Source organism: Cetorhinus maximus, chromosome 22 (assembly GCF_964194155.1).
Source record: "Cetorhinus maximus chromosome 22, sCetMax3.hap1.1, whole genome shotgun sequence".
Taxonomy (NCBI): Eukaryota; Metazoa; Chordata; class Chondrichthyes; order Lamniformes; family Cetorhinidae; genus Cetorhinus; species Cetorhinus maximus.
In genome coordinates this window covers 28529284-28547010 of record NC_135900.1, presented here as the reverse complement: position 1 = coordinate 28547010, position 17727 = coordinate 28529284, and the positions used below count along the sequence as shown (strand labels likewise).

At 44.2% G+C, this 17727-nt stretch overlaps 1 protein-coding gene across 3 annotated transcripts in view; it reads left to right on the top strand.

Moving 5' to 3' along the window:
• cped1 (cadherin-like and PC-esterase domain containing 1) overlaps positions 1–17727 on the top strand; it is a 281530-nt gene that overhangs the window by 214708 nt on the left and 49095 nt on the right. For all 3 annotated transcript variants that reach the window (XM_078567997.1, XM_078567996.1, XM_078567995.1), the window contains exons 16-17: positions 6939–7056; positions 16487–16623. In XM_078567997.1, the coding sequence (XP_078424123.1) occupies positions 6939–7056; positions 16487–16623 (255 nt within the window). The remainder of the gene's footprint in view (positions 1–6938; positions 7057–16486; positions 16624–17727) is intronic.

Here is a 17727-nt window from a genome sequence, read left to right as displayed (position 1 = left end):
GAAGGCCGAATCCAGAGGCTGGTCATCTGACTCGGACCTCGCAGATGCTTCTTTCCCAGCAGTTCTCCGAGTGCCGGGGAACTTGGCTGAATCTGCCTCCTTCTGCTGCGGACACATGTCTGTGTGGTGACCACCAGATTGTGAACCCGAACCTGCTCTAGGTCCCACCGAGGTGTGGGTCTCTGTGCTGGCGCAGGGTGTGGGTAAGCGCTGTGATAGGTCTTCCAGGCTGCTTATTTCCAGCTCTTCAATGGAGGAGGTGTCTTCTTGGTTGGAGGTGAGGGACTGGCTGACTGAGGGTGTCGGTCACTGAGCAGAGGAGCCTGTGAACCAAAGTAGAGATGATTAGTGCATAACAGCAGAGTCAAAAGCAGGAGAGAGAGCACTCAGTTGCATTGAGAGAGGAATGATGTGGTGCAGGATCCTCTTGTGGGTGTTTTCTGCTGACCTCACCGTCACCGCAGGCACAGTCCACGCCCTCACCAGTCAGCGTGATGGCACACTCCCCAAAGTGAGCGAGGGGCCTAATTGGGCCACTCCACCTGGTCTGGGACCTCTCCCAGCTGTTGTCAGCTAGTTTCTGCTGAATGAAAACAGATGGAGAAAGTGTGAGCAGGACAAATAGGACTGCATGGAATGTTTGTGTGGTGAGTGGAGCCATGGACTGGATGAGTACACAAGCTCCAGAGGATATGAGCCTGATGGAGATGTGAGGGTGTGTAAGAGAGTTAGTGGTGGTGTCCCTTGAGGTGTGAGGTCCATGTGGATGTGTGATGGGTTTAAGAGTATGAGTGTTGAAAGTGATGAGAAAAGTGACTTACCCTGGCGGAACGTATGAGACCATTCATTCTGTAGTGGCACTGGGTGTCTGTCCTGTTTTGCAGGGCATTGGTGCTGACCACCTCTGCCACCTATGCAGGTTTGGTGACATTGCTTGTTGGCCTTCGCCCAAAGCAGGGGTAGGGGACATCGCAGCGGGCCTCCACTGCGTCCAATAGGTGCTCAAGGGAGGCATCGCTAAATCTAGGGCGTTCAGCACATTTCCTCCTTTGGCTGCCATCAGTTCGCAGAAGCTTCCTATCCCTTGAAGAGTGCTAGCTCTTTGCAGGGGCAGCCTTTACATATGGTGCCTGGTTTATTGAAGGCCTGATGTGACGCGGGGCGGGCGAATGAGAGGACGGCCTGCCAGTGACCCGGCGTGTTTCCCTGGAATGCTTGATTAATGAGGCATGATTGGGACGATACAGTGTGAAAAGCTGCCATTACGGCCAGCAGGTAAAACGTCCTTTCCCCTGGCCGCTACCGCACTTCACACAAATTTGGGACGATTCCACCCCAGGTGTGTCCCCATCAGGAGGTGGGGCAATCACAGAGTTGGGGGAGAGAGGGTCGATAGGGACAGAGGTGGGGGATGCAGATCGATTGCATGGGTTGCTGATCCTGGAGGAGGTAGAAATTGGAGGCCTTCTCATAGTGCCCTGCAGAACCATAACATTTCTCCTTTTGTCCACCTCCACTACTAATGCTTCCAGCACCACTTCTGCTGCCCAGGGACCCACTGTCTGCCTTGGTGTTCACTTTTCCATCTTTTAAATTGCAATGATATTCTTCAGTGCAGCTTCCCTTTACGCAGGACATCTTGCCTTTAAGAAGAGCATACTGGCTACACCACATCGTTTTTGAAAAATGCTAATTGCCCCCCTATTGAGTGTAGAGGTAGCCAGCAGCATTAAGAAAGTAGTCTCAGGATTGAGAATGACTTACTTCCACTCCAGTTCGATGGATTCTGAAGTGGCTGATAATCTGCCGCATGCGTAACATGCGGTGCTTGAAGGGTCAGGTGGATGGGTTGTTTGGAGGTTTGTGCTTTCCCTTCACCTCTGCCCATTCCTGACAAAGTCTCTCAATGTGCTCGGTGCCTTCCTGGATGAGCCTTCTCTTGTTTGGTTGGTTACAAGCCAGGGACTCCCATCAGTCGGCAGGAATGCTTGACCTCTTCAGGAATGCTTTAAGGGTATCCCTAAAGCATTTCCACTGCCCTCCTGGGAGTCCCCTACCATAACCGAGTTCCAAGTAGAGCAGTAGCTTCGGGAATCTGGTGTCAGGCATGTTCCGTTCAGTGAAGCTGGTTATGAGTGACTAGTGCCTCGATGTTGGGCATATTGGCTTGGGAGAGGACAGTGTTGTTGGACTGCCTCTCTTGCCACCAGATTTGGAGGATCTTGTGAAGGCACCGCTGGTGGGGGATAATCCAAGGAGGTAGCATTGCAGGCATCACTCAGCCAGACGCTACTATCATGCAGATGAGGTTGGTGCACTAACTTGGTGTGTTACCCACCTCAATCCTCTGTCTGAACAGACAAGATGGTGAAGCATGACGCCCCAGAGCAAAAAAAATGAGGCACACAAATGTCTAGCCCCTAATCTTCAAGTCTAGCAAGGAAGCACACACCTTTAAGATCAACTTTAAAAGGAAATAATTCCACTTCTCACCAGTGCTCATGCAGTGTCAATGTATTCCTTGAAAAAAGCTTGGGAAAGCACAACAGCTATTTACACAAATTTGCATGGATGTTAGACTTCAATGAAGCTCTTGCATATTTTGTTATGATGTCACAGGTTGATAAAGAATTCTGAGGCACACAGAATTTACCAATCTACTTGCTATAGTGAGTTTTTCTTTCTGCTGTGTTATTCTTTACACTTTTATTATTGGTAGTTTTTTTGTCATTTCCATTTAATTTGGTATGTGCTTTTGTTTACCTTAACTAAGATGTAACTTTGGAAAATTCATAATGAATGCATTAACAATAAATTAACAATATATCTAAGGTAGTTGGTTCACTTTCTTTATGTCATCAAATGTATCTATAATTTTTATAGTTCTGAGGGGAGAAATGTATATCTTTTAATGTTCAGCTGGCTTAAAGAAAAAATGTTTCACCTGGAAATGGAGGGAGTGCCTTGATTAGGTTGGGCTGGTATGTTGAGAAGTTGCAGTTGTGTGCTACAAATATATTCATGTTTTGTCAACCTAATCCTTGCCATTTAATAAAACATAACTGAGTTCATTGGTTCACCAATTATGGAATAGATTTAATCTAGATTCCATTCTTTGTAGAGAAATATTCTTGATAAAAATTGAAAATATTGATGTAATTTTATTTTAATTATCTATTTTCCCACATAAAACATTCATGATATGTAAGTGCAAATGTATTTACAATATACAATACATCTTTAAGCCTCAGGAAACCCCAGAGCTGCTTTGCCTTATATGTGGTTGAATATTCACAAAGATAATTTTAATAAAACTGGAGTATAATCAGAAGGGAAATTTTGTCCTCAAATAATGACTCTTTTATTCTATTTTAAAATATAATTTAGATTTGAACTCTCTTCTGGTGCAAGCTTATATTTTGATCTTTCATTTCATTTTTGCTTTTTTATTTAGACATAGGGAAGTTTTATATGGTCTGCAATTTCGTTTATGAGTTAGAATTTACTGTGCCAGTTTTGGAACTTCTTCATATGGTACCATTTTAAAGCTGATTTTGTGAAATCAGAATAGTGTTTTAAATTACAACATTTGGATTAGTATTTTAGCTCTTGCATCTGCACGTGAAAACTATGATAAGCATTTGATTAGAAAGAACTGTTGTAATAATCACCTACTGTGTTGTGATATCTTAGGGAACACTAGCAGAAACTCAGTACGTAATTAATTGCGGTGGATGAGCTTAAAATAAATTCAGCAGCATCTATCTACATTTATAAATGCTTATTCTGCATTATTTTCATCCCTTTTGATCCCAACCCAGACGCCTATTTTTATCTGACTTCCAGAAATGAGTTAATAGAAATAGTCACTGTAAAGAGGGTTGCATTAGCTTGCTTGCTCACATCTCATCTTTAGTATGAATGATAGTTTGCAAACATACCTAAGATAGTGAGTTGTTTCATCTCTATGCAAGGCAGCAGGGATATCATGGCACCTCAGTACCTGTTGATGATATGACAAATCCACAAGCTGTTAACAAAACCCATAATGTATGTCTTAGTGGGATAGTTAATGTGTATATCCTGACCTCCAGCAATAGCTGTACCTCTTCTACTCTTATCGTTCTGTATTAGAAACCTCTTTGATCAGAAGAGATTAGCATGCTGTGCAAACAGAATGTATTAAACCAAAAGGAAAAGACTAGCAATACAACTTTTACATTTTTTTTGTTCAGAAAGTATTATTATAATTATTTGCTTCTAATGAAGGTACAAACCAGGTTGCATTTTATCACCACAATAACAAATTTCCAGTGTTGGCCAATTTCACTGAAGAAAGATAAAGCAATGCAGCCACCTGCTATTTTTTAATCTAAAATTAGTGAAATTGAAAATTTCAGTCCCCCGACCCATGATCAAAATGTGATTTATTTTAGAAGGCGAATTTGAAGAGAATGAGGGAGAAACTGTCTTTCAATTAAGTTTTGTTTATAGGAATGTAAGAAATAGGAGCAGGAATAGGCTATTCGGTCCCTCAAACCTGCTTCGCCTTTCAATAAGATCACGACTGATGTACCTCAGCTTATGTTTTTATTTCTTGAATAGTCTTATATACAATCGAAGGTGATTTTGTGTTTGACACATAAACCATTCAGTGCACAAGTATGAACAAGCAAATCCCTGTTAAGTTATCTTGTTGCACTTTGTTGACAGCAATCACAGAATGTTCAGAAATTTCATGCTGCCCTGCGAAGCCCTGTGCAAATTGTTAGGCTGCAAGGTAGGAACTTTCTGATGTCCGTGTTAGTTTGAGTAATTCCTCCAAATAAATATAATAAAGCTCAGTCCTCTAGACACTAAATGAACATTGCTGTCTGACACAATTGATCACAGTATGATTCATCTTGTCTGACCTATCCACATATCGCTAAACAGAAGAGGCCTTGTGCCAAGAACAAATTCAACTGCTACTGAAGTCTGTCCAGCTACATGGGCCACATCATATTTCGAGCTATAGCAGTTAAAAGTCAAAAAAAGTGCTACATTTCTATCAATATTTATACTGGCAAACATCCTGTTTAGTTCAAAAGCAAAGACTGGTCATTTTGCCATTTAACATTTAAAATTAAAGAGATGGAGGATGTCCAATACACCAGTACTTCAAACATTGCTTCAGCTAGTGTGGAACATAAAAACTGGCATGGATCAATTGGGCCGAATGGCCTGATTCTGTACTGTACATTCCATGTAAAAACACACTTGCACAATTTATTAAATATATACTTCTGATCACATCTCATTTTCCTACGTATTTAAGTGTCCAAAGAGGGGGCATGATACCTGTGGTAGAAATTATCTTTCTAGACTAATGCAAACGAAGCTGAAGGCAGACATGGAGGTTGAACATAGATCTTTAATGGAGGTTTCTTCTTACTGCTGCTACATGTGCTGCTAACTGCACAAACTAAGATAGTGCTGCATCATGTGACATTATATCACCTCCTGTGATGATATAACTATTTACATAATCACCTATTTAAATGGATATACTTTACATATTAGCGGGCACACTGTTCATTATCCTGTGGAGCTCTCTCGGATGTCTATCTTTACATGAAAAATACTTTAGAAATACACATGTCGTATTCCGTTTCTTTGTTCAATTGTGTGACTTCACATAACAAAGAAAATGCTATAAGAATGTAATAAAATTTCTGTTTGGTAGCTTATCAATGCCACTATATGGCTGAATGAACTTACCTAGTAAGTAGAATCACAATATCACATAGCACAGAAGGAAGTCATTTGGCCCATTGAGCTGTTGCTGGCTCTTTGAAAGAGCTGCCCAATTCAATCTCACACCCCAGCTTTTTCCCCATAACCCTGCAAATTAGATCTTTTGGAACATATGTTCATTTGCCTTTTGAAAGTTCCTCTGGTATCTGATTTCACAACTGCAATAACAACTAGCATTTATAGAGCACATTTAACAACTTGCATTTATAGAGCACATTTAACAACTTGCATTTATAGAGCACATTTAACAACTTGCATTTATAGAGCATATTTAACATAGTAAACCATTCCAAGACACTTCACAGGGGTATTACCAAACAGAATTTGACCCAGAGCCATATAAGGAGATATTAGGGTGTGAAATAATCTCTCCCGTCTAGCCATAGTAACTAAGCCATTCCGACCACAAGGAGATAATAGAGAGATAATTTTATGAAAATGTGCTTCTACAATGGAGCATTGCATGCTATGAGTCACACCAGGAATTCTTCATAATTTTCCATCTGTTAATGGTCAAAAATCCACCACTATATTCATGTTTTGAACTCATGTTCGGCAAATTATTTTGTAAAATAACTGAACATTTCTAGGGTTCCTGTTGTTGATCAGGGTATCAAATGTACTTGTATAATTTTCAATGACCCATCATCCTTAGGAGCAGGTGGATAGGAACCAAAGCGTTGGATAAATATACTGGGAAGAGGAATGGATTTGAAAGTTATGGGTTTAAGTGATTTAAGTAAATACTGAATAAGTGATTGAAGGGATGATTGACTCTATCAGCAGGACATGATGGTTCCTGTACTGTTAGAGCTGGAGGGGGAGGGAGGGTATCTTCTGTAAAGAAAACCAGTTAAGGTTAAAAAGTGGTAAGGTGTGCATGGATAAATATTCTGGAGTTTCATTTCATTACCTTTGACAAACTAGAAAGTATTTATGTAAGATTTTTCCATTAAGGGACTCAGTATGGAGGTGGAATCCATGAATTGGCCTGCTGTACACAATCCCTGCCAGTGGCTTCTTCTCATCTAATAATACTCTTAAAACTATTGGGCTACCTGACATTATTATTATTTTAAAAATACATGCTGCATGAACTAGAAAGTCAATCATCTTGCATCTTGTTCTTTATTTTCATGCAGGACTGTGGATTGATAATTCAGCCTGGCGAACCTTGTGGCCTGCAGCCAGTGTCAAGCGGTTCCTCCTCAGCAGTTGCTCAGAAGCAGCTTCTAAACTGCAAGACAGGCGATGCCAAAGGTTGGTATTCATCACTATGTGGTCGAGACGTTTTTCATAAAAATTGTAGTCGGCAGGAAATCCCTGTAGTGTGTTGTAAAGCACAGATAAAATTTCTGATTATATATCATTTAAATCGTGCCCTCAATGCCTTTCTTCTCTGCAGGAGTATGTGTGTCATAGACAAATAAGTTGACAGTAGTTTCTGCCTTCATATCTTATTAAAGGAAGGTGTGGTTGAATTAAGTATTAACAGGGCCAAGCTGAAATACATGAAAACGAATAAGACATCTTGACAATACTAATCATTGGATTTGAACTTTCAGAATGCAATTCATATTTGAACCTTCAAAACACTTTGGTGAGAAAGGTATTTGCTGGAAAACCTCAGTGGAAATTCCAGGCGCCTCTTTGCTGGCTAGATTCATCTAACTTAGCTGAAGAATATAAGATTTTACATGCTCAGTAGCATAAGAAAGGTGGAGCAGTGATTGGTAAAGTTGACCTGGTATCACTCAGATCATCAAGTTTCAATTAGTAGATAAAAAGATGAAAGTTGTATTCTTTTAATATTTTACTATTCAGTCTTCTTCAAATGTTGGCTTTTACAAAAAAATGGTCATAATCCCCCTCAGTACCTGCTTCACACTTAGGCTGTTGTCCAAATGAATTACTCCCATGATACATATGAATAGTGCCCCTGGCCTGCTAATGCAGATTGGAAGATCCTGAAATTTCTAAACAGCTGAGAATGAAATTGCTGACTCGTTGATATAATCAGAGTGCTAAGGGCAATATGGATTTTCATGGCCATCTTTCTTAAAGGAGGTGGGAATTTCCTCAGAACATCTCCAGCACAATAACATTGTGACAAATAAGGTGGTGAATTTAGTGATGGCGGGCATCTTGCTGAAGGACGCTCTTTGGTCTGCTTGAAATTTGCTGGTCTTCCAGCACATTCCAAGATCCAGGACTTTGTACTGAGGGAAAGGCAAAATACTGCGGATGCTGGAAATCTGAAACAAAAACAAAAAATGCTGGAAAAACTCGGCAGGTCTGACAGCATCTGTGGAAAGAAAGACAGAGTTAACGTTTTGAGTCCATATGACTCTTGAGTCATAATTTCTAAAAACAAGTTCCATAAATTATTTCCAACTAATTGCAATGATATCTGAGAGGCACTGCTGCAAATTCTTTGTCAGCTGCTGTTTGCTTTTTATATTGGCCTCAAAAGGATATGGAAAATGTCTTCTACTCCAGAATTACTGCCCAAAGGAAGGCCCAGTCAAATGCCAGTCCCTTGCCAAAGCAACAACCATACATTGTGGCCATATTTTTTTTCTCTTCTTCCCCCCAACTCCTTCATTGTCTCTTCTTAATTTATGAGTTGCGCTCATAAGGTACACTTCCCTCTCTCCCTGGGTTACTAGTATTGGCACTAGGGGCAGGAAATGTGAATGATGCAATGTGTTCTGCTGTGCCAGGAGACATGGCGCCATTTGCTCTGGCATCCTGATTTGGAGAAAATTCTACAGGAAATGAAAAAGGAAAAGGATTTCAAGGCAAATGCCTTTAAAAAGAGACAAAGGGTGGAAGCGCCCCAGATTTGCATTAGGTGTGGTAGCAGACGGGAAAAAGAACGTTTTACCCATTGGCTGCAATGACAGATTTTCACGTTGTATTGTCCCAAACCCGCCACGTTAATTATACACTCCTGGGAAACACATCGTTTCAATGGTGGGCGGGACTCTCATTTGCCCGCCACACTATCACCTCGCCGCTTCATCATGCCAGGTGCCACATTTAAAGTGCAGCCGCACACACACCTCTCAATGCTTCCAGCCCAGGACTGCTGCACAGAAGACATGGCTCCAAATGGCAGGAAGACTACAGCCTTCCCCCCCACCCGGCCCGGTTTAATGACGCGTCCATCGAGCGCCTTTTGGATGCATTTGAGGCCCACCGTGATGTCCTCTACCCCCGCTCTGGCCGCGGGAGGGACAGCAACATCACTAATCCTGCATGGGAGGTGATGGCAGCAGTGGTCAGCACCAACATCCTGCAAAAGAAGTCAGCCACCCAGATCCGAAAAAGGATGAATGATCCCCTCTGTTCTGTCAGGGTAAGTCTTCTCATCACTCTCAACTCACACACTCTCAAACCCATCACACATCCACAGGACCCCCACTCATTGCCGGTTCGAGGGGCATCATCATTCACTCTCTCATACACACCTTCATTGTCCTCATCCCATCCATTGGGCCACTCATCACCCACACATGCCAGGCATACTTATGATCTGGCCTGGCAGGCGTCCTGCTTACACTCTCTCCCTCTCTGTGATGCAGGACAAATTGGCACACAACAAGAGGGAGAGGTCCCAACTGTTGGAGGAATGCCTAAAATCAAGGTCCTCAAGGAAATTGAACCATCCAGCTGGCCAGCGAAGATCTGGACCATTCCTGTGCTGACGGTGAGGTTGGCGACGCTCCACCAAGTGAGGATCCAGCAGTGTAACGTCCATTAGACAACCATGCTGTGAGTGATATGTCCTGTTCTGCGGTCCAGTGCCATGCACTAGTTACCTCTCCTTGCTTTCAGAGGCACATCTGGGAAACAGCTGACAGAGTCTACGACCCAAGGCCTCAATTCAAGCCACAAAGAAACCACTGAAGAGGAATCTGAAGGAGCTTTCGTTGAAGACCTGTCACAGCGCTCACCCACACCCTCCACCTTCGCAGAGAAACACACCTTAGTGGAACCATCTTTAGAGTAGCTTCAGTATCATAATCTGGTGAGCACATCACACTGTCTGATCCACAGCAGGCAACGGCAGGGATTTCCCAGGTGTCTGGCGCTCAAAGGACTGCTGGAGACCATCAATCTGCTGAGTCTGAGTCAGATAATGAGCCACTGGACTTGACCTGTTGCTGGAGCAAGCTCGGGAACATCAGGAAAGGATGTCCACTGCACTCCTCAGATTGCAAGGCACGATGGAGGAGTCTGTCCGCTTCAGTTTGAGGTGATAGCACCAGCATATTAATGAGGTCAACACTGGTAGGATGGCGGCCGCTGTGGAGACCTTGGTCCAGGACATCAGACCTGCACCTGCGCGGGCTGAACACCATCACCATAATTGACCTCAACAGTATGTACGCAAGAGGGCTGCTGGGCAGCTCGATCTCACTCCAGCTACTCCTTATCCTCAAGGAGTCAGCCAGAAGCTCTCAGGCACCCATAGAGAGGAGGATTAGCAGGTGCACACCCCACAGCTATTCACCCCGGTCTATCCAAATCCCTTCTCCCCGTGATCCCAGCAGCTCCAGCTCCACAGGCCGAGGAAGGTGCCACTACCACACAGCAGGACCCCAAAAGCAGGCCTGGGCATTCCAGGTCTCGGCCCTCCAGAGGACGCCCATCAGAGTCATCACAAACAGGGTGTAGCATTCAGCAGGCTGCAAGCACCTCCACTGTGGTTTTGGGGGAGCACCAAGACTTGGCAGCAGGGTTAGGAAGGTTAAGAAAATGTTGTTGCGCAGCCTGAGCATGGGTGTTAATCACTTGTACATAATGTTCACTATTGTAAATAAACTCCTAAGAATGCCTCCCTGCCTTTGGTTCCTTGTTCTGATGAACAGTGTTCGTGTCACTCAGATGTGAAACCTTGGTTCCTGCACCAGATAAAGTCAGGTGTCTCAGTCTGGGGCCTCTTTCCTGTGTAGCGTGTAACGTTCAGACCAAAGCAATGGACTGGCCTCACACTACCTGGACACATCAGTGATGCCAGCACCTCGACAGTGCTTGTCATTGCTGCCATGATGTCATGGGCAGGCGTCACAGAGTTCCATCATTCTCTCTGTATGCCCTCAGCACCTTTAATGTGAGGCTTGTCCCCATCTCGTCAGCATCTGTGACCAGTGATGCTGTGCTCCTGAAGGGGTCAGGTGCTGAAGGCTGACAAAGGATCAGATGCATTTAAAGTTTCACAGCTGCATCTCTATGATATGACCCTGACCACAGAGTGCAAACGATCTGCCCTCGCCAGACAGGAGTCAGACGTTCACAGAGGCTATGTGAAGATCTGGAGTGTCCTCACTGCACATCGTTATCATCCTCCTGCAATTGAGTGACTATTAGGGCCTCCACTTTATCTCCATGACCGGAGCTGGCATAAGACAGACTGGAGTCAAATGTTCACAGATGCAATGTGAGGATCTATGGTGTCTCCTCACTGCATATCATCATCATCTTCCACAAATCTAGTAGCTATGAGGGCCTCCCAAGCATGCCTGCCTCGTCTAGCCAGTGCGAGGGCCTCATCCCCGTCGTCGTTGCCTTCGAGGACCTCCTCACCCTCATCCCCATCGGTGTCCTCCTCATCAGAGGAGACCTACAGCTCCTCCATCACCACCTCAGCCCGCTCCTTTCCCCGTTGCAGCGCCAGGTTGTAAAGGACGCAGCAGGCGACAACAATGCGTGACACCCTCCTATGGACTATATTGCAGGGCTCCACCAGACCGGTCCAAGCACTGGAACCTCATTTTCAGCAGCCTGATAATTTGCTCCACCAAGGCGCAAATTGCAAAATGACTCTGGTTATACCTTCGCTCATCTGCAGTCTGAGGCCACCACAGGGGCATCATCAGCTACATCCTCTGTGGGTAGGCCTTGTTCCCGAGGAGCCATCCCTGCAGCCTCTGTGGACCCTGGAAGACATCAGGGATCTGTGACCGACTGAGGATGTAGGAGTCCTGGACACTCTCACATGTGCAGACCTGCAGGATGTGTTTGTGGTGGTCGCACATCAGCTGACCATTCAGTGAATGGAAGCCCTTGTGGTTGACATAATTGACTGCTTGTTGCGACGGAGATCTGAGCGCCACATGAGTGCACTCAATGGCACTCTGCACCTGTGGGAAACCAGAGATCTGGGCGAATCCAATCGTTCTTGCATCCTGGCTTTTCTGGTCCCGGGCAAAATGCACAAAGTTGTGTGCCCTCGCAAAGATGGCGGCCGTGACCTCATGGATGCATTTGTGGGTGGAGGCTTGGAATATTCCACAGAGGTCACCTGTGGAGCCCTGAAAGGTGCCACGGGTGTAAAAATTGACACTTTCATGGCCACGGGCAGTGCATGCACTCCATGTCCCCTTGACATCAAATCCTGCAGCAGTTGGCAGATGTGGTTAACCAGTTCCCTAGATATGCGCAGTCTTCAACAACACTAGTTCTCAGTCAGCTGCAGGAATGAAAGGTGGTGTCTACAGACCCTGGGTCTAGCTAGGTTCCCACCACGATAGCTCCCTGTGGCTCTTCAATGACGTGTGCGGGAGCCCCAGCCGCTCCTTCTTCCTGAGGGTGCTGCTCCTCCCTCATGCCCAGGCACGTGCCTCCGTCACTCTCATCTCCTTTGTTTCCACTCTCTGTAAGCCACGAGGCATATAACTAGGTTACCAGGCTCCTTGCTCCTGATGTACTCCTCCTGCAGGATGAAAGAGAGAGATGTGTGGGTGACCATGGGTGTTCTAAGAACCTCTCTTGGTTAAATCTGAAGGCCCCTTAATGCACCTCGGAGGGTGCTGGCTATCACTTGGATGGTCAGAGTTTAATATGCTGCATGGCTGCTCGAGACCCCACCCACCTTCGCCCAACTCCACCTGACTGATTGGTGGTAGCTTCGCCCACTGGACTCATGCTGTGCTCTCAGCTGAAGCGCAGGCATTCTCCTAATCCACACTACAAGGCTGTGCTTTTAGCTTGAACCGTGGGGGAGACTGGTCCAAACCTAAATGATGACATTGCAAGGGGCTGTTAGCGCCTCCAGCAGTGACAGCTTCATGGCCAGTTTTAGCAAGGAGATTGCATAACGTGCGCAGTCGTCCAACTGTTCTGCCGTCCACTAAAATGCTCATTAGTTTGCAGTCTGTGCCTGAGGGATGAAAAGTTCTGGAGCACTTGGTGGCACCTTAATGCCTCTGCATTGCTTGAGTGGACAGGCAAGCTAGAGGTCTGACTCCAAGCATGTCAATGTGGCTGCGCCTGAACTGTCTCAGCTGTGGAGGAATGGTAACTTTATGCAAGGTTCCCCCCCCCCCACCCCCCACCAACCCCCCCACCCCCACCTCCCCCAAAATTGCCTCAACCGCAGCGCCGCCCTTGCCCTGGCACCGCACTGTCAGCCAGCAGGAAAAAGCAACTTGCCTGTGCCCTCACCTGAATGTACAGTGCCTCAACCTTGAAGTCCAACAGGCGATCCTCGCGAGCGCTGAACAATGTTAATGTGCACTCCCTCCGAGTTCCCCTCAAAGTGCAGCCCGCCAAGTGCACACCTTATTTATGCTGTTGTGAAGCATGTCAGTGTGTTTTCCTGCCGACATGGGTGGGCAATCCAGAGTGGGGGGATGATTCCGGCAGGCTGGGCTAATGATATGCAGATGTATTACAATGAGGTTCCCGACGTCCGATGGTGGGAAATGTGGCCCAACATTGACGGGTAGAGCGGATGATTGCAAACTGGTTTCATGACATCATGAAACCGATTTTTGGCCTTCTTTGCCATATTGTCCGTTCACACCGCCAAACACGGCCGACGCCAGCGGGCACGGAAAATCATTATTTTATGCAGCATGAACCTTCTTTGTAAGTGTAGCCACTGCCATGGGCATTAAAAAAGTGAGTCAGTATTGAGATCTCTTGATTCTCAGTGAGCTGTGTGAACACGACTGAGCCGCTGCCAGCTCTGATTATTGCTTGATAGTTTGCACTGTCTTGTCTTGCAAGTGCAACACCTTTAGGGAGATGTTAGGAGTTGTTTGATCTTCCCAAACAGCCTCCTGTACTCAGATCATTAACTTTTAAGGACTAGGACTTTGCAGTTTACCTTTCATGACTTCTCTGCTGACAGGACTCTATTTAACCTGATGTTTGAACTATTGCAAATTATTACTGTTTTCCACTGTAGATGTACCCTTCAGATTTGCTTGTATGAAGGAGTGTTTCAAGGTACATACTATAGACTCCATTTTAACTGGGGCATGATACAGCATGCACAGGCTAGGGCTAGCAGAAATTCACATCACAGCGCCTCCTGAGACCCAGAGTAATTTTAACTCCCGGACTGCATTTATATGTTGGTCCAGAGTCTCCCATTCAAAATTAGATAGAAGTCCTAACTGGCTGGAAGGTGGGATTGGGATATTGATCGGCAGGAGACTGCTCACAGGTGCTCCTGCAAATGGTGCTGGCATAACTTAAGTGGTGATGCGAGGGTTAAGGGTGATCTCTAGGTGATCGTTGTTGGGAAGGGGGCAGGGCCAGGGAGACAAATCAAGGGGCCCTGGTGCTTCTCCTTTTTCCATGCCCCCCAACCCCTGTAACCCTCCCCTCAATTATGCCTGTTGAATATATGTTCAGCTGTGCGAAATTAAGTGAGGATGCAGGTTAAAGCCTGTTGCTCAAATGGCAGAGTTGGCATTAGATCAATGTTACTCATTGATTGGTGTCATGATCTGCCTACTCTGAATATTTCCAGGAATCATTAGGTCACTAAACCATTTACCCATGTTGCATTCAGCATACTCAGACTCACAAGTGTGCGCATGTGCCATGGACCCCATTTTGAAACTTTAAGGGGCCTCATAACGCCCAAAAATCCAATTCCCCAGCATCTGGTCTTTTCTGTTTGTGAATCTTGCTAAGTGAAAATTGGATGTCAGAATTCTCTACATAACAACATTGACTATAAAAGTACTTCAGTAGCTGAACAGCACTTTTGAGAAGTTTTGAAAGGCACTCCTTTTTTAGAATGTTGTGGGTTGTTTGTTTTAGAATGGTGTTGATGTTTTAGAATGTTGTGGATTGCCACAGCTGCTGTGGTAGAACTGTCACAGCTGTCAAAATGTGAGCAGAGTTTTCAGAGGAGGTTGTTGAATGTGGATTGACTTGAAACCTCCTTAGTGAGATGGAAGCTCTTAACAAAAGTATTTCTTTTTTCGGCTTTGTAGCTACAGAGCCTCAAGGAAGAGCTGCATAATGGTGATAACGTTGAGTCAATGCAGTGTAGTGCAGTATGCTCCACTTAGTGCCCTGTTCACTTGCATTCCTAATACTTTTGTTCTAGCTGATCGCTACAAAACCTTAAATTTAAGCACATTATGGTCACTCATTCCATGAGATTTCAATACTGCTATATTTCAGTTACCGTCCAGATTTAGATGCAAGTTGGGCTAGCGGGATACTTCGCATGTTAGGGTAAATTTTCTGATCAGTTCTACCTGATTGAAGAACTTTGCATAGGTATAACCTGTAGAAAATATTAGCAAAGATCCTGATACAACATTTATGTATTTCTGTTCAATAAAGTATAAATACTTTGTTAACCATCACTGTAAGTAAAACTGAGCATCAGGGAGATTATTGGTGAGTTAGCATCACTTGATAGGCCTGTTGATAAGAGGACCACGGGAAATCTCTTGCTTGGTGAAGTCCCAGTTAGTGCCTGAAAACTCATGGGCAGTTTGCCGATCATAGACAAATGAGGACTAACCATCAAAATGGTTTGGGCCTCTCATACATTCCACTGGCAGGTAGCCTGATTGCCCTGCCTTTTATACACCAAAATAGCACCCTTAGTCAAAATCGAAGCCCTGTATGTAACACCATTTGCAAAATGTACTCTGCTATTTTCAAACTCTCAAGACCGAGATGACCATGCTCAAGACTTATTAAATGAAATGAACCAGTTGATTGTATTACTCTATTGTAATCTCTTCTAACAACCTTAAGTGCTGTCATTTCACAATTGCAAAAGAAAAGTGCGTTGAAGTGGGGGGGTGGGGGAGTCCTAAGGCTCGTTTACTGAGTGGGCTGTGACATTGATCTGAGGGTCACTTCCAGTCTCCAGGGCTGGGCTGGGGCAAGGGAGCCAGACGAGGGCAGGAGTGGAGTAAAATGGCCTGACCAGCAGTCCACAGGATATTTACAAAATCAGGAGGAACACGTATGTTCCACCTGACTCCACATTATGGCATGCGATGGTGGCCTGCTTTGAGGACTGCTAAGGATCTGAAAAACTGAATAGAGTATGCCCACCACTTCTGCCAAATTCTAGAATAAGCTTGTAAAATAGGCCTCAGGCCCTTCAGTATCACATTCAAGGGGCCTACCATTTGTTTTAGGCTGTTGCCAAGAACACCTCAATATCACCCAAAGCAATATGGCATTAGGTGTAATTGTAGCATCATTCAGGTGAGGGTCTTGGCACTCTGAAAGTGGTTGTTTTGTGCTCCAAAACCGGAGACAATGGCATCCTCCTTTGTGTTTTTAACTGTATAGTATAATGGTGCACCAATGATTCCAATCTTGCCAACAGATTAAAAATGATTCCGATCTTATCAAGACATCAAAAATTAATTCCATGATAATAATTGGGTTCTTTATGTTACTGTTTCAGGGCAGTGGGTTGTTCCTTGTCTGAGCTGCTCTGACAACCAAACTTGTGATTGGCAGAAGGCACGGTGGCAGCCAGACAAATGTCAACATTTTACACTGACCAAAAGTCAACTTCAGCAGTGTATGAGTGGAAGGAGGGTAAGGGCTTGTTCCATATGTCTTTTCGCTGCCATTAGCAACGTTATTCAATAATGTACTGCAAAGTAGAATAATATGACAAAAATATCTAAAAAATTTTTCACATAGTGAATTGAAGTTTAATAGAAAGCTATACCCTAATGAAATAACATTGTAGATTTGAACCACCTAATGATGCATTCTACTGGCATAGAAAAACTGCACAACACAGTGATGGGTATTGTGCTGAATGGAGATGGACTACTTCACAGACTACTTCAAGAAGAAAACTGAAACAAAAGAAATTCTCCTATTGCATTAATCATAGAGCAGTGTTATTGTGATTTTAGGTGGTGTTGCTATGGTGGACTGTCGTACTCCCATAGCTGAAGGAATCTACTAGTAGAAAATAGCTTGTATAAGAATGGAAATAAATCAGTCATACTTTTAAATCAATTGACTTGGATCGCAATTAATACTTGTGCATAATAAGGATATTATTTTGTCAATTTACTTAAAATTTAGATGCAAGTGAATTAAATGTAAGGAGCAATAGCTTCATTTAACTTATTAATTTCTTTGCAGTCATAGCACATTAAAAAGTCAAAAGATGATAGTGTTAACTCGGTCACTTTTATATTTTATATCCATACCATGACTTTCCCTATAATTCCATGGGCTTCCATCTTCTTAATAAGCCTCTTGGGTAGCACTTTGTCAAACGCCACCTGAAAGTCCAGATATGTTTCATCTACCAAACTACCTTGATCAACCTTCTCAAATAATTCAATGCCTTGTCGAAGAATTCATTCAAGTTTAGTCAGATATAATTTGCCTTTAACAAGTTCATGTTGGCACACCTGGAATAACCCATGCCTTTCCAAGTGAAATTTTATTTTACCTCTGATAATGGTTTCCAATAATTTCCACCACCAATGTTAGGTTGTCTGGCCTGTGGTTTTCTAGTTTATCCCTCTCCCCTTTCTTGAATATTGGTATAACATTAGCAATCCTCTTGTCCTCCAGCATTACACCTGTAAATAATGAGAATTGGAAGATTGTGACCAAAGTTTCTCCCATTTCTACCTTTTCTTCTTTCAGGAACCTAGGATGCATTTCATCTGG